The sequence below is a fragment of the Myzus persicae genome, unplaced genomic scaffold (genome assembly GCF_001856785.1).
Source record: "Myzus persicae strain clone G006 unplaced genomic scaffold, MPER_G0061.0, whole genome shotgun sequence".
Taxonomy (NCBI): Eukaryota; Metazoa; Arthropoda; class Insecta; order Hemiptera; family Aphididae; genus Myzus; species Myzus persicae.
The window spans coordinates 3,484-24,931 of NW_019100563.1; the positions used below are offsets into that span (position 1 = coordinate 3,484).

Below are 21,448 nucleotides of genomic sequence, written 5' to 3' on the forward strand. Positions count from 1 at the left end.
TTAAATTATTGTCTATAGTTAATTTCTCATAAACATTATTAAGTTCTATTCTCACCTCAAAAAAAAAAAAATTTTAGATATAATAGATGTGAAAAGTATTGATGCATTTTTATTTTATAGATCATCAAAGTTGACCCTGAAATGTCTGGACTAACGTCTTTAATACTTATTTGTTGTTTTAATATGTATTTCATTGGAAAATTCATGTGTCAAATTTGGCGAATATTTTTCGATAATCAGCTGTCATTGTTGTTTTAATATGTATTTCATTGGAAAATTCATGTGTCAAATTTGGCGAATATTTTTCGATAATCAGCTGTCAATGATACTGACAAGACTTGAAGCAATTCACGAAAAATTGATACGCCTGAAAATGGTCAACCCGATGAAAATGAAAATAAATCGTTATTTCATTATTGGTATTATTGCCAATGTTATAGCATATGTTATAACTCCGATCTTATGGGTAATAATTCAAACCCGATTTAATGAACAAATTATGGTAATCATTAAATCTAATAATATGTCATAAGCTAAAAGTTGAAGTTGTATTAAAGATTTAAAATTTAAATTAAATTATATTTTCGTGATCCTTCCCCAACCATTTACTATTTTACTAAATGTATAATATTACGCATACATTTTATTATTTTACTAATGCACTACTACATTTAGGAGTACTCCGTACAGTATTCTATTACTTCCATTGTAGTGTTTGGTAACCTGTTATAATAAGAAAATTCTATGAGGGATTTCAAAGCCATTTAAATTTATCTTTACCGTAGCTTGGGAGTTCAAGATCAAGGGCAAGTACTAAGTTTCAGTTTACATGTTTTATTAACTCTCAGTTCTTATTAAATACAAAATAACGAAAAACTTACGAATTTCCAAATACATTCAGAGTTCCTTAGTGGCGGGATATTGCTGTTTGATAATGGATAAAATCATTCTTAGGCAGAAACAATTAATTATATTTTTTTATAAATCTGTAAGACAGTTATTAAACAAGCGGTTAAAATGTCTATATATATTATATGTATATGTATCACATCTTCACATATTTTTAGGGAATTATGTTGTTCTTAAATGTTTGCCAATGCGTTGGATTTAACGAATACATACTACTAATATCATACATAAAGTGGCTGGTCTACATGATAAATGAACAAATTCCAGAAAGAAGATCATGCTTAAGTACATTGAGAGACATGTATTTGGAAGTTATAGAATGCTTGCACCAAGTCAACAGATCAATTTATGGTTTGCCGGTTATTGTTGTTTTTATTGCAGGAAATGTCTCTGATATCATTGCTAATATTTACACTTCCGTATTATTTCCTAGAGACTATATCGTTAATCCTTATTTGGTATTTGCTTTCAAAGACTTGTTAATGAAAACAGCCAATATTCTAATATTATATATGATTGGTCACACCACGGAAAAAGAGGTTTTTTTATGATATTATATATTATTTTAATTTATTGTAAAATTAAATTTAAATTTAAATTATTTTCTATCTATTCTCATAACTTATTAGTAACTTTAGTGAATAAAAACCCATACGTATTAAATTTATCCTTAGATACTTTTTATAAACATTTCTTATTAACACATTACTAAACAATTTGTATCCTTATAAGATACAACTTGTATTAACATTATCAGTAAAAAGAAATGATTCTTGGTTTAAAATAGTGATAAGATTTATATTTGTTTTTTTTTTAGTATGTGCACTTTATTTATAAATTTATAATTTAATTTTTGTTTTTTTCAGATAAATCGGATGAGTGATGTCTTACACCGACGATCTGTAATTGAAAGAAATCCTAGAATCAAACGTCAGGTATAAATGTACCTCAAATTTACTAATTGTGTTTCAGCTTAAATAAATTATTTAAATGGAATATTTATATTTATTTTTATGTAGATCAAGTTTTTTTTATTGCGGAGATTACACGAACACTTTCATTTTGAGCTCTATGGAATGTGTCGTATTAATCTAAGACAACTACATAATTTATCAAACACAGCAATTGGTTATTTAGTAATTCAAATCTTGTTCAAATTGAATAATTAATAAACGTCGGTACCTAGTCAATCGGTAACGGGCTAATCTATTAATCAAAAGCCACACATTAGAAATTTTATCTTATACTTACATTTTATACCTACGTATTTTTTATCATGTGACTAATTGTCAACTCACTATTCGTTTAATATTCGATTTTTATTTATTATCATTAAAATATTCGAATATGTGACATGAAAATAAAAATGCATAATATTGTCACGGGCTATGAATCCTATATATATATTATTCATAGTAAAGTATGATTAACATATGATTAATAGTGTATTGTGTATGATTTAAGTAGTATTAATAAATTTTAATTACCTTTAATGGTGTACCGGGCTATAATTAGTCAAATAGCTACTCGCATTCATGAAGTCACTATTTACATTCAAACTGAAACTACTTTCCACGTACACCCAAAATACACCTCAAAATCACGACCGAAGCCACGTGCGATGTAAATCAAAATGCCACACTCAATAATTAGTCACAATTCGTATTTTTGAATTTGCACGACTACACCTTTAAGATACCTCCGATGCTGTTACATTAGGTCCAAGACAGGGAATAGAGACCACTTCTAAGTGACCCTGGAGCACTTACAGCAGAAGCAGATGTACCCTAGCCGTACGACCTCAGCACTTACACTGCTACTCGACACTAACGTCTACATGACCTGACAATTTGTGCTTAATTTAAATTTAAATAAACTATCATTTTGTTGAAAATTATCTACAACTGTTTAAAAAAAAAACCACAAATATGTTGACACTGCTAGCCTATATACAACAAGATGCCATTCACAAAAAAAAAAAATGTAATAAAAAGAAATAAAAAGATTTTTTGTTACCTAATACTATTTCAAATATCGTTACACAATTTCTTAAATTGTAATCCTTTTCAATATAATATTAAGTATTCGTTGTAAACAGAAATACCGTTAAATTAGAATATTTTTAAAGTGAGAGTGCAATGCAATGTTCCTCATAAGTTGGTATAACAGTAAATTTCTGAACGAACAAATTGAATAATTATTTGTTGTTTTGAATAATCTTTTATTTTAAGATTCAGCTGTTATTTTCGTTGCATATTTTTCGGTGATCCGCCATCAATGGTATTTATTTAATTAAGCTTGAAGCTATTCACGAAAAATTAATACTCCTGACTCCTGAGAGTGGTTGACCCGATGCAAATTAATATGAGTTGTTATTTCATTAGTAGTATTATTGTATTGTAATGGTAACACCATTACAGTTTTCATATTTTTATAATCATAATATTACGTATAGTATTATATACTATGCATATATCATAGATGCGCGTGTCATCTTTTATCCATTCTGTAATATCAGAAAACCTATATATACATGTATAACTATTTTGTATAGTTAACAAAATTTATAATAATCGTTCGGCTTGCTTGACATTCGTCAGCCGAACGAAATTAGTCTCGTCTCACCACTTGCTCCGTGTATTGTTGCTGCCAGGTCATCGGTAAAGTAAAATATTTTATATTACTTACATTTTATTTTACATTTTAAAATATACGTTAAATCATACTCGGTATAACTACTTGTCTTGTCGAACATTCGAATCCTCTTACATTCCCCCGTTTGGTACATGATCCATCACTACGGATACACAATTACACACTGTATACCAGTAGTGATAGACAATAATTTAATTGTTACCACGTAACAGTATATTATGTTAATCAAATTTACAGCTTCGTTATAAGCAATTGATTAATTAGTACCTAATTCAAATATTGTTCAAATCGAATTAATAACAAACGTAGATACAATTATATATATATAAGCAAGAATTATTCTCACCTTTTCTACTTAAGTCCAATTAAATTTAATATATTTTATAAAATACTTATAAATTCATATAATTTCACAAAAATATGAAGTTTTTTCGGAATTGAGGTTTCCGGCGACTTTGTGTACACCCTCGTTGGTTAACTGAAAGTGGACAAGTGACTTTGGACTGTCTATAAACTTAATAGTTTTTAAAGGAGTTTGAGGAAAAAAATTAAGAAAAACTATGAATTCTTGCTCAAAACTTATTTGCCTACATCATAGGTAAATAAATCACAATAATTTTTAATGCTTGCAAAGTACAACTTAGTTTCAATCTAACAAACCCACGCAAAGATGCTACCCGTTTAACTTGAAAAAATACAGTTGATGAAGATTTATCATAATCTATTTGCAAGCTATTCAAAATAATTTCAAGTTATTTATTTTCAATATATTTCTAACCTAGGTCATAATGTAAACGTTTGTAGTAAGTACTTTCACATAAACATTAAATTGTTATGCATTTAATTCAACTAATAACCGTTAATACTTTAAATTGAATGTGCAATACAATGTTCCTCAAAGGGGCGAATCCAGAGGGGGGCCAATGGGGCGAATCCAGAGGGGGGCCAATGGGGCGGATCCCCCTCCCCAGCTCCAATGGCAAACTTAAGTTTTTGACACAATTACTTCAAAGATAAATAGGAAAATCACTAACTATTTTACACCAAACTTAAGCCAGTACTTTGTTATCACTTATATATATTATGTGGTAATATCACAGTGATAGCATAAAGAAATTGATCTTGATGAAATAATTAATGTATTTGCAAAATCGTTAAGAAGATTAGTTTTTGTATTAAAATTGTATCATTAAATCAGCAAATTTGTAATGACACGTATCGTTATTAGTTTATTACTTAAAAAATTATTATTATTATTACTCTAAAATTTTTTTGTTAAGACTCTTTTTATTCAAATAAATAACCTGTATCAAAATTAATATATTTAATTTTATCTAGATCATGTATGTCCGTCAAAAACCGTCCCCTCATTTATCTTGGTGTTGATCCACCCCTGGTTCCTCATAAGTTGGTATTGCAGCTATTAAAAAAAAATGAACAAATATAAAATATTTTTTATGAGCATTTGAAATATTAAATTTTTACAATGACATTCGTAACAAATGAATACCACCTACCTGTATTATAATTAGTTCTGTAAATTACTTTAATAGTGTTTCCACGATTATATCTTTATCGCATTCTCTATTTATCATTATCTGTTAAACCCAAATATTAATCAAACCTCATTAAAATTTGTTATCTTATCGATTGCCCGGTCGCCACGACTGCTTTATCTATTGCATAAGATTGGCCGCCTCGCGATGGGTATAAAAGGCCCAAGCACCGGTCAACCCGTCAACCGTTATCATTCACTGCCTTTTCGGCACCGGAGCAAGACCTACCCAGGCAGACTTGCATGGCTCGAAAGGTAGTCTCCCTCCCGGACTCAACATTTTATATATCTCCAATCCGTAATGCAATAGTTGGAGTAATTCTGGCATTGTATTGTCATATACCACCCGTTCGAGTCCCATCAGTTAAATTACATCCTGTTATTGTCTTCGATTATATACTAATAAAAACAATTTTTAAGTATTTAAATTAGTTACACCAAACCATCGAAACCAATCGTTCTACGAACTTGAGGTGTCAACAAATAGCAATTAGGTATATCATATGATATGCTTCATAATATATACTAACACTTGACCAACAGTCTTCCCCTAAGAAATGTTTTAAGTATATTGGTTTTATATAATTGAACTCAAACTTAACACATGCATTACATAAACCCTCTCAACACCTACAATGCAGTAGAATGGTACCCACTTGTTCACATTTTTCTTAATGATATTGTGTGGATATGCTATTTTATATTAATATTAGTATAAAAACAAAATATAAATTTATTTATAAGATTACACTTTATCGTTGCTTATTAATTTTTTTCCTTTAGTTATTTTATTAATATGTACATCCGCCTACACCAAATATAATTAATATTAAGTGGCCACCTATTATAGAACACACATTACATTGTGTAATATATAAATTAAGAATTTAGCCAATAAAAATATTTGTTTTTTACTTCAACGTTTTTCATGATAATCATTTTTCATATTAAATTCATTCGTGAATGCAATTAAAAACAGTAGAATTAATACAGTTAGAATCACCACATACACCGTAAATTTTAAAACACTAAAAATTGCCTTTTTTAATACTTAAATTATAAATGAAAAGAAATTATGAGTGTAAGATCGGTATTAAATAATTTCAACAAGGGTTTTTTGATTTGCGGTTTTGGTAGTATAAACTACAGCCAGAGCAATTTTAAAATGTCTGTGGTGTTTTATATCTTACGATGTATATTAATTTGTACTAATTTGTATGCCTGCTTCAGGATCAACCTATTGGTAATAACTGTAATTAATTTTATTTAAATAGTTTCGTATAATAATATATAAATGATAACGTTGAGAAAGCTTCCATAATGTCAAATAGCTTCAAATTTAAATTGGTCAACATACGTGTATTTCTTACTTAATTCATTAAAATTACGAGGAATACAATTACATTGTTATATTATTATATTAATTACTTTCTTTTTTTAATATATTTAAATACAAGACTTAGACTCCATTTATGAATAGGTACTCTTTATGAATTCTTAAATTTCCTCAATAGCTAATTTCTTACAGAGTTCTTCAATATGGTGCATTATGATCTTTCAGAACAAAATATATAAATAATAATAATATATTATTATCAGGTTAACCTTAAACCTACATTATATGATCTAATATCTGTGAAATGTATAATGAAATTTTATTTTACAGTTCATAAAAGTTGACCAGGAATTGTCTGAACTCACTTCTTTAATATATATTGGTTGTTTCGAAATATACTTAATTGGAAATATCATATGTTATTTTTGGAGAGTATTCGTCGATAATCAGCTTTCTATGGTATTGAATAAACTTGGAGCAATTCACGAAAAATTGATACGTCTGAAAGTGGTCGGCCCGATGAAAATAAAAATGAATTGTTATTTCATTATTGGTATTATTGTATATGTCATAGGATATATTATAACTCCGCTCGTATGGATATTATTTCAAAACCAATTTGAAATAGATCCTATGGTAATCAAAAACATATAAAATTATGTCATAAGTTTAAAATTAATTTTGTATGATGATTTTAAGTAGTTCGTTCTTTGTTAATCCTTCCCCAATAATGTTCTACTATTTGACTAAATGCATGGTAAAACTATCAGTATAAAACAACACAAGGCTGTATGTATATTATTTTATATAGTCTACAGTTCATATTATCCATTAATTTTAATTATTCGCTACTAAATTAATAAAGAGTACACCATTTCCACTGCTAATATTCCAATGACACAGTGCAAGGGCCACCATATTTCTATGGGGTCCGTTTTGAAACTTACTAAACTTTCCGCGGGTTAGACACGACTATTACACACCAATAAACAGGTATATATATATTTTTAATTTGTATTTCTTAGTATTTATGTATTCAAATTGAATTTGCAAAAAAAAAAGATTACACTAGATTCATTTCATTTTTAATGTAAATAATTACATTTTTAGTTTTCAAGAGCTTCCTAATATTTGGTGTGAAGTTTGTTCAACTGATTTGCATTATCTCGTTAAGATGTTAATCTGTTAACCAGGATCTGAAATTGTTCGAAATACAGTTTATCTTAGAAATAGCAACTTCACAAACGTTTGTCAATCAAAACATTGTACATAGTTTCGAAACCATTGTTTTTTAGTTCTGGTAATTTACTTGAAAAAAGTATTTCATCCACAATCGATCATATGGATTCTGACCACATTTAAACTTTAAACTCAAGTCTTCTTGGTGTTCGATTATTTCCACCTGTAGCGCAGCTTAGAGGTGAAAACGCTTGTGGCTTCACTACTCCATTTGCCGTTTGGATGTAAAGATAAACAATTGTTCAAAATTTGCCCTAAATTTTCAATTTTGTTGAAATCAGTAAATCTAACATCAAAATCAGATTTAAGTTTCCTTTTAAGTTAAATGAACTGACTGGAGTCGATATGGCCATTATAAAAAATGGTATTCAAAATTGGAAAGTGCAAACGTTCGTTTCAAATTTTTTAATATCTTCACAAAAGAGATACATTTTCCTTAAAAAACATTTGCTTTCTGACAGTAGATAACACCATAACTTTCCTTTAGTTTCAGTTCATGTCTTTTTTTACCGCACAGTTCATATAATGTACAAAATAATGAAATGACTTACAAACAGTATAGTCACCACTATCAGTATAGTTCCTTTGGTACTACCAAACTTAACTCTTCAATATAATTAAGCTGTAACGTCTATTTATATCATATATTCCAGGTTTCTTTCATTGGTATAACATTTTTTGAATTCGTTATATTTAACGAATACATACTTCTAATATTATACATTAAGTGGATAGTCTACGTAATAAATGAACAAATTCCGGAAAGAAGATCATGCTTAAGTACATTCAGGGACATGTATTTAGAAGTTATGGAATGCTTACATCAAATCAATACATCAATAAATGGTTTGCCAGCTATTTTTTTTATTGCAGCAAATGTCGGTGACATCATTTTTACTATATACGCTTGCATATTATTCCCTAGAGCCTATATGAATGATCCATATTTTATTTTTTCTTCTATATACTTCTCAATGAAAATAGTCAAACTTCTAATGTTGTACGTGATCGGTGACGCTACGGAAAACGAGGTTATTACATATTTCATGTTTTTTGAAGTTATTACAAGAGTAAAAAGCTATTTCTTTATTATTTTCTATCTATTCTCAATGCTTAGTAGCTTTAGTGAATAAAAACAAATTATATTTAAATTTCTTCATAGATACCATCAGTAAAGACGTGTTCTTAATTACACAATAGGTGTTTATATCATCTACATCTTATATTAAAAATATTACTAAAAATAATTTCATTTTTGCATTTTCAGATAAATCGGGTGAGTGATGTCTTACATCAACGATCCGTAATAGAAAAAAACCCTAGAATTAAACGTCAGGTACAGTTAATATTTTTATACTTTTAAATTTACTGCATTTAAAATTATAAATTATTTAAATGAAATATTTATATTATTCTTTTTAAATTAGATCAAAATTTTTTTACTACGAAAATTGCACGAACACTATAATTTCGAGCTGTATGGAATATGTCATATTAATCTAAGACAACTACATAGTTTGTCAAGCAAAGCAATTGGTTATTTAGTAATTCAAATATTGTTCAAATTGAATAAATAATTAATATAATTATCCTCATTAGTCACTACTCATTCACTATTTGATTTTAGATTCTGAGAGGAGCGATGAATGTATTCATTTTACAATGATGTGTTTTTTTTTTATTTTTTTGTCTGTCAACACCGTTTGGAGCAGTAAAATTACCTCAATTTTCTTCAACAGCAACCTTTCTCATAGGAAAGCTAATCTATTTATTGCATTCGGGAGGTTAAAATTTAAATTCTCAATAGTTTTCAAAATCAACGATAAAGACAATAAAAAAATGTAGGAACAACTAAAATTTTTACACAAAACCAGTTTTCGACAAAGTCGATTTTGGTTTTTAGTGTAATTCTAAGAAATTGATCATTGATAAATGGAATTTTCTTTAATAGAATCTATGATTTTTTAGAAGCAATATACAGTTTGTACAATTGTACCCGAAGGGCATGTGATGTTGAAAAAGTGGCATTTGATGTTGTTTTTTTTTTACTGATTTGTGCTGTTTATTGCCGTAATACAATTTTTATTTTTTTTGCATTTTTGAAACAAATTGTCGATGGAAAAATTGTCATTCTATCAAAATACAAGTTAATATACAAGGTTCTTCATTGGAATTAGTTAATATAAACTTCAAAGAAATGTTGAGCTTTACAATTTTCACGAGGGTCTGAAGTTGTTTGAAGAATGTTTGAGTCACGTATGATTAATATTTAATGGGACAGTGTTTTGGTTATGTAGTATGAAAACATACTTGATAACTTTCAAATCAAGATAATGGGTGTGCTGTCAGTCAAACAGATACTCAAAGCCATATGGTCACTATTGACAATTATAGTTCAACGTAGTATTAACTTCAATTATATTATTAGTATGTACATCCCTAAACTAATTATAATCAACTATAAGTGGATGGGACACTTTACCATAGAATACACCTTGCATTGTATAATATATAAATTAAGAATTTAACTAAACAACAATATTTATCTTTCACTTCAACGTTTTTTTAATCGTTTTAAAATTATGTAAATACATTCGTGAATACATCTAAAACATTAGTTTATTCAGTTAAAAACCAAAAGAGTTCAAGTGCACCGTAAATCTTTAAAAACTAAAAATTATTGCCATTTTTTTTGTTTTTTTTTCTGAAATTAAATTGTGAATAAAAGTCATTATGAGTGTGAGATCGGTATTGAATAATTTTAATAAGTGTTTTTTGATTTGTGGAGTTGGTTGTATAAACTATAGCCAGAGCAATTTTAAGAAGTCAGTGGTGTTATATTTGTTGCGATGTATTTTGATTTATGTCGGTTTGCTTGATTTATACAGATCCAACGAATTGGTAATAACCATATTTAATAGTATTTCAATATTTTCAAATGCTAATACACAATAGGCACCTTTAAAAAGCTTAAATCATTTCAAATTAACAGACGTGTATTTCTTTATTTTTTCATTAAACGTACAGGATAACAATTTTCTATCATTACATTTATAATTTTTTTTTTTATTATAAATGCAATGAATTGACTGTATTCCCAGATATTCATTATACATTCTTAAAATATTACCTATAGCTAATTTCTTAATAGCTTGTTCATTATTACCTATTACGGAGAGCAAATTAAAAAAAATAGTTTAAAAAATGTAATTAAGTAATATTTAGGTATTAGTATTTTATTATGCAATAATTCATTGTAAACTGTAATTGTGGAATTTTATTTTATAGATGATAAAGTATGACCCGGAAATGACTGAACTAACGTCTATAATACTTATCTGTTGTGTTGAATTATATATTTTATTGGATGTATCATAAGTCGTTTTTGGCGGGTATTTTTTGATTACCAGCTATCCATGGTGTTGATTGAACTTGAAAGAACCCACTAAAAGTTGATACGACTGAAAGTGGTCGACACAATTAAAATAAAAATGAAGTGTTATTTCATTATTGGTATTATTGTTTATGTCATAGGAAATATTATATCTCCACTCATATGGATGATAATTCAGACTCAATTTGATAAAGAAAAAAAAGTAATCAATATAATCATTGGCATCTAAAAATATGTCATAAGTATTAAGTTAATGTTGTATGATGATTTAAAGTAATATGTGTTTTGTTAAACCTTTGCCAATCATCTTTTACTATTTTATGAAATGTATGGTCAAACTATCGATCTAAAACTACAAGAGTCTCAAAATTTTTGTATTATATTCTACTAGCTGAATTACCCGGCGTTGCCAGGGAAAAACTCCTTTTAGTTGTAAAACGCTGTGAAAGCAATGTTTTTTTAAGTGTAAATTATATAATATTTTTTAGTGTAGCCACATCAGTCTAGAATTGAAGTATAGTGTTGTTTGGACACCCCCTTCCATGAAGCCGTCCAATTTTCGTAAATTAATAACCATATTACTTATTGTATAGTATAGGTAACCTAACATTTCGGCTCGTAATTTAGTTTGACTTGCTCTTAAAAACTGAAGCCGCTCAGATTCAATTTTAGCGTACATATCGACAATATACTGACTAAATTATTTCCCGCAACGAAGTAAAATATTATTGGAATTTTCTCTGTCTTGTTAGTCTCTAAGCCTGGAAGAGTAAAAATCCATTGCTGACACAGTTTTTTTTTGATAAACTCTTGTTACTGGATGAACTTGTGGTACGTTAATTGAATAACCGTCTTCACCATGACTAAATATCAAAGGATACTGCAGTGTATCGTAAGACCGGTATATTTCACTTACACGTTTTAGAGTGTTATCTCGTGCTCGCAAAACGATATCCCTCTTTGTAAACTCTTGTCCAATAATTAATAAGGCTACCTCATCAACTTGAGGTGCATTATAACGACTTCTGTGTTCTGTCTGTGGCGCACGGTCAGTTCTGATAATGACTTGAAAATTGTCTATATTTGATGGCATTGCATCAAAATTCAAAAGCACTCTTGAAGCTGCGCACGTAAGGATTGTGACAATGTAACAAATATTGCAAGTCGTATAAAAATTCTCTGTAAGTATTTGGGACTATCGACATTCTCCGTTGTACTTCGCTCACCGAATCACCCATGAAATATATTTGCAAAAATTTCGGTTCGTCAGGGTTGTTTGGTAAAAGAGTTCCAGCTAAATTATAGACTTGACTCAGTTGACTCTGAACTTTAAATGTAGGCATAACATCTCCATGTCTGATTTCATTGGCACCGAATGACGTCATTTGAAAAGCAGAATTGTAAACATGAATCATATCAAGAAAATGTTTAGAATCTCGATGAGAATGATTCAAAAAACTTTTTAATGGTTCCGGTGGATCAGCAATTTCTGTCAATAAAACTTTTCCTCCTGAACAGCAGAGACCTGGTGGTTCTTTAGGCCATTTGAATGCACGACAGAAATTGCACTTGGTATTCATATTTCCTATCGAAACGTGAGAATCATTTCTATAATTAATCGATTTATTATAATTGAAGGGGGACGTAAAGCGTTGGCGTCATGGGGCTGGAGGCTCATTTTGATTATTGAGATTATCGCGGTTATTGTTATCACTGGTATTATGGTTGTTGTCGTTATTGTCAACCATATTTTGATCGTGCATTTCCGAATGATTTTTCCTAGATAAGCGCATCCTTTTGGCACTATTTGTGGAGTGACCAAGGTTTGATTTCCTTGTCTTGGGCATAATGTGACTGTAACAATCTGACTACGCTCGGTTGATGGTGTTGGAAATAAATGAACAAGAGTTTGACTTTTCTTTATAATTTGAATACTTTTTATTTAATTAACACAAAACACAATAAATTTACTAAGTCCAAATGACTAGTTAAAATAATGAAGACTAGCGAGATGTGACTTTAGTGTCCTAGCTCCTAGCTCTTCGTTGATGTTAGTTCGCCTAGTTCGTCTAGCTCGGTGTTGCTGGTCCGTCTAGCTCGGTGGTGTTAGTCCGGCTAGCTCGGTGTTGTTAGTCCGTCTGCCGAAGCCTATTCATGCGACGTTTTTATAATGGTGATCCTTGGATCATATCCCTGCCTATAATCCTACTACTTTACCATATAAGGTCATACCGTGGGCGGCCACGCGCTGCACACGCCGGATGTCCCTTGCTTATCTGGTCGTTGTCATCTCTACAGAGGCAACACAACACTTTTAGTGCGAACTATTTTAATAATATTCATATGAGTAGTTATATATCTATGAACATATACATTTCGAGGTCACGCGAAATAGATGCTTTGTAGGCCTTACTCAACTATTATATATATAGAGTTCTTGTCCAGGTTATTTATAATATTTTAACAAAGTCACGAAATAGATGCTTTGTAGGCCTTACTCAACTATTATATATATAGAGTTCTTGTCCAGGTTATTTATAATATTTTAACAAAGTCACAGCTCGCTACATGACCAATAAAAAAAAATCCTTCAAAATTAACAACTCACCCAAATCCTAATTAATTATTAACTAACTTAATTAAAACTGCATGACAATTGGATAAGAATATTCGAAGCCAAACCGTACAAAGATTTCCTCTTTTGCTCTTTTTCGTGTTCTACCGAAAACGATAGAAAAGTATTAAGTACACAGTCCATATAACGAAAATAATATCAGCGTTCGGCGATGTTAAAATAAATACGGAAATCTATACCTATATCTGTGGTTGTCGAGTTTGATTGTTATTTATTTTCAGCCAGCGACTATTTCTAACTAGAAAGGTATAGGTGTACAATTTACACATTTATTTTAATTAATAATAACTAATGATTTATTAACTTTATCGAACTAATTTTTTACCTAAAACTTGCTCCGTGGTATCCTCTTTCATTAAAAAAAAAACTGCATGACAATTGGATAAGAAGTTTCGAAGCCAAACCGTAACAAAGATTTCTTCTTTTGCTTGATTTCAGTTTTATATGTATAGATAGGTTACAGTTTATTTTAACCATTTATTTTAAATAATTAACTTCCTTCTATATCAATTACGAGAATGCTATTGTACCCTCTTCTATTGTTCCAATGGTATAGGTTTAGATAAAACCTTTTAAATTTAGATAAAGAAGTGAGGGTTTTCAAGCTGCGGGAAAGATGGATCAAGCTCAAATACCAAGTTTCAGTGTATATGATTTTACCACTTTTTTATTTTTTTAAATCATATTATTAAATGAGTTAGGTATGTGTGTTTTAAAATAGTCAACTGTTTTAACATTTTGAAATGTTCATAGATTTTCCGTCAAAGAAATTTAATATAAGCATCCCTAGCTTCGATTTATATACCTTTCATATATTTCAGATTTATTTCGTTGTTGCAATTGTTTGCCATTGCGTTGCATTTAGCGAATACATACTACTAATTTTATACATAAAGTGGATAGTCTATGTGATAAATGAACAAATTCCGGAAAGAAAACCATGCTTAAGCACATTCAGAGACATGTATTTGGAAGTTATAGAATGCTTACACCAAGTCAATAGATCAGTATATGGTTTGCCGGCTATCGTTGTTTTTATTGCAGGAAATGAAGCTGATATCATTATAAAAATATACGGTTGAATATTATTTCCAAGAGACTATATCAATGATCCATATTTATTATTTTCTATCATACACTTTTTAACAGTGGCAGTCAATCTTCTAATATTATACATGATCGATGACGACACGGAAAAAGAGGTTTTTATATGATATTAAATATAATTTTAATTAATTGTAAAATTAAATAGTTTTATATAAATTGTATTATTGTTAATCAATATACAATTCTTATTTACTTCGCACTTTCGCAGTAAATAAAAACCAATAAATATTAAATATATAGAGGTCAATATAATGCACCTACCATCGATGAAGTAGCTGTATTATTAGTTAATGAAGATAAAGGTCCCAGAGACTGTATTTATTTTTATTTTTATTTTTATTTTTATAAAGCTAGAAAAAATGTAATTATTAATGTAATTATTGTAATTATTTATACATATATTGTATTTGTTTTATTATATATTATTTATATAAGTTTGAGTCGTATATATTTGGTACATTTAACGGGTAACGAAGTACACGGGATCAGCTAGTAATAAATATTTCTTAATAACACAATACTCAACAATAGGTATCTATATGAAATATGTCTTGTAGTAACATCATGTCATTATCAGTAAGAAGGAGTGATTATCTATTTGTAAAAAAATTTATAGGTTCAAAATTGTGTCAATAGTTTGTTAGAAACATTTAATATTTAAAATTGAATATTTGTATTTTTTAGATTAATCGGATGAGCGAAGTCTTACATCAACGGTCCGTAATAGAAAGGAGCCCTAGAATTAAACGTCAGGTATAAATGTGTTTATAAATTACCACATGTGATTCACCATGAATAAATAATTGAAATGGAATATTTATTTTCATCAAAAATGTTAGCTTCTAATTACCTTTTAAACCTACCTATTTTTTAAGATGTAATTAATTGACAACTCACTACTAATTTAATATTTGATTTTTATTTATTATCTTTAAAATATTCGTATTTGTAACATGAAAAAAATGTATAATATTGTCGATCAGTTGTCGATGTATGTAGTCTTAATGTATTCGTTATAATCTTCAATCGTGATACCAGACTATCAGTGCAATAGCTACTTGCAGCCACGAAGTCACTATATTCACATTCATACGGTAACTACTTTCCACCAACACCCAAATACACCGCAATACGACTACCGAAGCCACGGGTGCTGTAAATCAAAAAATCACATTCTGTAATTAGGCAAAATTCGTATTTTTATCTTTCCATGACCACGCCCAAAAGATACTTGCTGGACGCAAGACAAGGAACGAAGACCACTTCTAATAATTTAGCCTGGAGTACAGCAGAAGCAGATGTACCACAGCCGTTATGACCCCAGCACGGCTACAATACACTCTCGCCGACACGACTTGTACACCCGATAGTTTTTGTTAAATTTCAATTGAAATCTTATCATTTCGATAGATGCTGTTTCAAATGATTTAACACGAATTTATTCTTAAACGTCAATAATTTTCAAGATACAAAGTATGTATTGTAAATAGAAATACCAAGTTAGTTATATATTCAAATATAAATTATGTTAATTTTAGTCTTACATTAAAACATGAAATTTGGCTTATAAAAATTTGCATCATGGTTTACTTAAACACTGATGCATCATTCAAGTATAAGTGAAGTGTTCATTTGTTTTTCAAAAATGTAATTTGTAACTGTCACCACTCTCTAGCTATTAGAGCAGTAAAAATGGTTTAATATTTTACCTCAGCAACTTTTCTGAAGGAAAATTGAATCTTGTTGATACTTCGGACAGCCCAAAAAACCACACTTGTAACTATAGTTTTGGAAGAGTCGAGAAAAAAAAATTGGGAATTCTTACGAAGAACCAGTTTTTGACAAAACTTATTTTGTGTTTATAATTTAACTCATCAACTAATACCCTTGAATGCTTTAAATTTTAGGTGCAATACAATGTCTCTCGAAAGTTAGTATAACAGTAATTTAAAAAAAATTAGAATAAATTCACAATATTTTAGGAGCGTCTTAAATATTAAATGTTCACAAAGGCATTGACAAATGCTATGTATTCGTAAGTCGTAACAAATGCAATCTTCCTGCCCTATTTACTAATAGTAAAATAAATTACTTTAATAGCAGTTAGGCATATCACATGATAGACTTGATAATATAGGCTGACACATGACTGCCCTTTAGAATCGTTTTAAATATATTGGTTTTGTATAATTAAACGCGAACTTAAAACATACATTACATAGACTCTCTCCACACCTACAATACAGCAGAGTGGTACCCGCTTGTCCACATTTTTCTTAATAATATTGTGTTGATATGCTGTTTTATAGTAATATTAGTATAAAAACAATATAAATCAATTTATAAGATGACACTTTATCGTTGTTGCTTATCAATTATTTTCCTTTAGTTATTTTATTAATATGTGTATCCGCCTACATCAAATATAATTAATATTAAGTGGGCACCTATATTATAGAACACACGCAAGAACGGCAGAACACGCATGGAATTTTTTTATAGTTGTGATTGCTGTGAAACGCATAATATATTAGGAATTACAATTGTATTTTACAATACTACCTAAATTTAAGTCTTCAATAAAAAGATTTTTTCAAGTCTTAAAAAACTGAGGAGATAGTTGACTTTGCAAAGGCTGTCCTAAGGTCTTTCGGCTGTGTGCATGGTGCCAAAGTATTTGCTTCATTTCATCACTAGGAAATTCTTATTAAAATGTAAATCAAATTACGTGTCAGATATTAAAAATATAATCCAGATTAGATGATTCAAAAAAAAAAAAAAATTAAAAAAATTGAATGAACGAAGCAATGAACGCTATAATTTTTGAAATAACGTAAATGTGAGCGAGTTCTTTTTTAAAGGACTGAACGTGAACTTGAACAAATTCATTTTTTTAGTGAACGTTCCACAAACACATTAGTCTAAAAACGTAATATACATTTATTTATAAGTTTATAGTTTATCGTTGTTGCTTATCAATTATTTAAATTCAGTTATTTTATTAATATGTATATCCTAAACCAAATATAATCAATTATAAGTGCAGGGTACTTAATATAGAACACACATTGCTATATGTAATATATAAATTAAGAATTTAACTAAATAACAATATTTGTTTTTCACTTCAACGTTTTTTCCTGATAATCATTTTTGATTCATTTAAAAATTACTGAAATCCATTTATAAACATGTGCTTTACAACAATTGTATTAATATAGTTGAATCACCGCACACACCTTTAATCCTAAAACACTAAATATTGCCTTCATTTTTATACTTAAATTGTAAACGAAAATAAATTATGAGTGTAAGATCAGTATTAAATTATTTTAACAAGGGTTTTTTGATTTGCGGTGTTGGTAGTATAAACTACAGCCAGAGCAATTTCAAGGCGTCGGTGGCGTTTTATGTCTTACGGAGTATAATAATTTCTTTTAGTTTATATAACTTCTACATCACCAACGTATGGGTAATAAGTGTACTTAAGTTTAAATAGTTTCGTATAGTAATTTATAAATTATACATTGAAAAAGTATCCATAATATCTAATAGCTTAAAATTTTAAATTGGCCGACAGACGTGTATTTCTTACTTTATTCATTAAAATTAAGCGGTAATAAAATTACATTGTTATATTTAACACTATTTCTTATTTTGTTATTGATAAATAAATAACCTAGACCAGGGGTTCCCAACCTTTTTATTATCGAGTACCATCAGACATGTTTATAATCAATACGCGTACCACCTTAATTCTAAGACTTAATGAAGAGTCAACATTTATTTTAACGTATATTTTTATTATTCATTCATTTATTAACATTTTTTATTACTTGATATTGATGAAAGTAAAAAAATCTTTATTTTTAGTAAAATCTTAAGATTTAAATTACAATTTTATTTTAAATTTGATGTGATATTTTCTTGTTGTTTATTTTGCACAAGAACTTCAATAATATCAAGCTGAATGGAACTTATTTTCACTCTGAAATCACTTTGAATATCGAGCCTATTTCTGTACTTATTTTTCAAGTACAGCAATTCAGAAAATCCACTCTATAAGTAATGCAATTTTATTTTATAGATTGTTGAAGTTGACTCAGAATTGTCTGAACTAACGTCTTTAATACTAATCAGTTGTACTGAATTATATTATACTGGAAATATCATATGTTATTTTTGGAGAGTATTCGTCGATAATCAGCTTTCTATGGTATTGAATAAACTTGGAGCAATTCACGAAAAATTGATACGTCTGAAAGTGGTTGGCCCGATGAAAATAAAAATGAATTGTTATTTCATTATTGGTGTTATTCTATATGTCATAGGAAATATTATAACTCCTCTCGTATGGGTATTATTTCAAAACCAATTTGAAATAGATCATATGGTAATCATAAACATATAAAATTATGTCATAAGTCTAAAATTAATTTTGTAAGATGGTTTTAAGTAATTCGTTCTTTGTTAATCCTTCCCCAATAATGTTCCACTATTTGACTAAATGCATAGTAAAACCATCAGTATAAAACAACACAAGGTTGTATCACGTGAATGTATAATGTATATTATATTATATAGTTTATAGTTTATATTATCCATTCCTTTAAATTATTCGCTACTATATTAGTTCAGACCCTGCCATACCCACTTCTATTATTCCAATGGTAGAGGGTATTTATATTTATTTATTCAAAGTGAATGACAAATTTTTCAATAGTCAATATTTCTTCAACAAACTATGCACTGGCATTGTCAAAATATAGTACAAAAATACAGACTATACTATAGTGTAACATTGTTTGGGGAACCTGTTATATTTAAATAACTCAGTGATTGTTTTCGGAGCCTTTAAAAAAAAAAATTTTAACCGTAAATCGGGACCATCAGGAAAGATAGATCCAGATCAAGAACCTATAGTTCTCTTTATATGTTTTTTTTTACCACACAGTTCATAATATGTAAAAAATAATGAGATGACTTACAAATAGTGTGCTCATCCGTAGTTCCTTTAGAACCACAGAACTTAACTTTCTAATAGTATTAATCCTTTTACTTAGACTTCTAGTCTCACAGCATTTGTATCGGTAGCACACATTTAATGTAATATACGATACAGAAGTACACTAGTAGATGATACACTTGCATAACAGTACAGTCTCTAATTTAGAGTTCTAGCTACAACAATTAGTTACCCAATTATTGTCAAACTTAATAGGACTATTATTGTCCCCATCTTACAACCTCATCACATAACAAATTGTAAGTTTTGTTTAAACTAGGAGTGAATTCAACTAATATCAAGCTTAGTAGTGAGAATATTATCGAGTCGATGACAGGTTTTAAATTTAAATTATTATTTGTTAGGAAAAGCAAGCTGTATGTACTAAAATTTAAAATGCCCAAAAATGTTAATTTAAACGATTTTAATACATCAGCTGTAGCGTCTACATATGTATCATTCATTTCAGGTCTTCTTGATGGTTTTAACTGTTTGCGAATTCGCTGTATTTAACGAATACATACTTCTAATTTCATACATAAAGTGGATGGTCTATGTGATAAATGAACAAATTCCGGAAAGAAAATCATGCTTAAGCACATTCAGAGACATGTATTTGGAAGTTATAGAATGCTTACACCAAGTCAATAGATCAATATATGGTTTGCCGGCTATCGTTGTTTTTATTGCAGGAAATATCGCTGATATCATTATTACTATATACAGTTGCATATTATTTCCTAGAGACTATGTCAATGATCCATATTTTGTATTTTCTTTTACGTACTTGACATTGAAATGTGCCAAACATTTAATTTTATACAAAACCGGGGACGCTACCGAAAAAGAGGTTTTTATATATTCCATGTTTTATTAATTTATTGTAAAGTAAAATAACTTTTTCTTGGAGCGCGTAAAATGGATGAAAATATTAACTTAGACAATTATATTAGCAGATCCGTATTTTAGTTGACAAATTCTTCGACTAAACCGTATTTTAGCCGACGCGTATTTTATCCGAATCGTATTTCAGCCCACAATTAACATTTTGACCAACTTGAGGTGGTGTTGCACATCAAGGCGATTTTTTATCGTCCCTAAATATTATTTTCTATCTATCTCAATGCTTCGTAGCTTTAGCGAATAAAAATAAATAGGCATTACATTTCTCCATAAATACTATTAATAAACTTGTTTTATAACAACACAATAGGTGTTTATATAATGTACATCTTATATTAAAAATATTACTAAAAATAATTTCATTTTTGCATTTTCAGATAAATCGGGTGAGTGATGTCTTATATCAACGATCTGTAATAGAAAGAAACCCTAGAATTAAACGTCAGGTACAATTAATGTATCTTGTAAATTCTTATAAATACTTTTAAATTTACTGCATTTAAAATTATAAATTATTTAAATGAAATATTTATATTATTCTTTTTAAATTAGATCAAAATTTTTTTACTTCGAAGATTGCACGATCACTTTAATTTCGAGCTGTATGGAATATGTCATATTAATCTAAAGCAACTGCATAATTTATCAAGCAAAGCAATTGGTTATTTAATGATTCAAATATTGTTCAAATTGAATAAATAATAAATATA

At 28.8% G+C, this 21,448-nt stretch overlaps 3 protein-coding genes and 1 pseudogene across 3 annotated transcripts; all 4 read left to right on the top strand.

The window, feature by feature from the left end:
• Positions 1–257: 257 nt before the first annotated feature.
• Positions 258–2,884, top strand: LOC111033335. Its single transcript, XM_022314027.1, has 4 exons — positions 258–502; positions 1,068–1,448; positions 1,776–1,844; positions 1,929–2,884. The coding sequence occupies exons 1-4, from the start codon at positions 260–262 to the stop codon at positions 2,076–2,078; spliced, it is 843 nt and encodes a 280-aa protein (XP_022169719.1). The 5' UTR covers positions 258–259; the 3' UTR covers positions 2,079–2,884.
• A 3,310-nt stretch (positions 2,885–6,194) lies between these two features.
• LOC111033287 lies at positions 6,195–9,271 on the top strand. Its single transcript, XM_022313967.1, has 5 exons — positions 6,195–6,362; positions 6,786–7,091; positions 8,348–8,725; positions 8,962–9,030; positions 9,122–9,271. The coding sequence occupies exons 1-5, from the start codon at positions 6,195–6,197 to the stop codon at positions 9,269–9,271; spliced, it is 1,071 nt and encodes a 356-aa protein (XP_022169659.1).
• A 1,156-nt stretch (positions 9,272–10,427) lies between these two features.
• On the top strand, positions 10,428–15,589 carry LOC111033304 (annotated as a pseudogene).
• A 2,545-nt stretch (positions 15,590–18,134) lies between these two features.
• Positions 18,135–21,440, top strand: LOC111033279. The gene is made up of 5 exons (XM_022313955.1): positions 18,135–18,309; positions 18,928–19,223; positions 20,305–20,685; positions 21,116–21,184; positions 21,291–21,440. The coding sequence occupies exons 1-5, from the start codon at positions 18,135–18,137 to the stop codon at positions 21,438–21,440; spliced, it is 1,071 nt and encodes a 356-aa protein (XP_022169647.1).
• The last annotated feature ends 8 nt before the right edge of the window (positions 21,441–21,448 follow it).

Bases quoted from the DNA above. Each gene is read 5' to 3' on its own strand.
- LOC111033287 (XM_022313967.1), top strand. From the start codon at position 6,195: ATGAGTGTAAGATCGGTATTAAATAATTTCAACAAGGGTTTTTTGATT. The intron at 6,363-6,785 runs GTAATAACTGTA...TTTATTTTACAG, and splicing joins GCTTCAGGATCAACCTATTG to TTCATAAAAGTTGACCAGGA. The intron at 9,031-9,121 runs GTACAGTTAATA...TTTTTAAATTAG, and splicing joins ACCCTAGAATTAAACGTCAG to ATCAAAATTTTTTTACTACG.
- LOC111033335 (XM_022314027.1), top strand. From the start codon at position 260: ATGTATTTCATTGGAAAATTCATGTGTCAAATTTGGCGAATATTTTTC. The intron at 503-1,067 runs GTAATCATTAAA...ACATATTTTTAG, and splicing joins GATTTAATGAACAAATTATG to GGAATTATGTTGTTCTTAAA. The intron at 1,845-1,928 runs GTATAAATGTAC...ATTTTTATGTAG, and splicing joins ATCCTAGAATCAAACGTCAG to ATCAAGTTTTTTTTATTGCG.
- LOC111033279 (XM_022313955.1), top strand. From the start codon at position 18,135: ATGAGTGTAAGATCAGTATTAAATTATTTTAACAAGGGTTTTTTGATT. The intron at 19,224-20,304 runs GTAATCATAAAC...CATTCATTTCAG, and splicing joins AATTTGAAATAGATCATATG to GTCTTCTTGATGGTTTTAAC. The intron at 20,686-21,115 runs GTTTTTATATAT...TTGCATTTTCAG, and splicing joins GGGACGCTACCGAAAAAGAG to ATAAATCGGGTGAGTGATGT.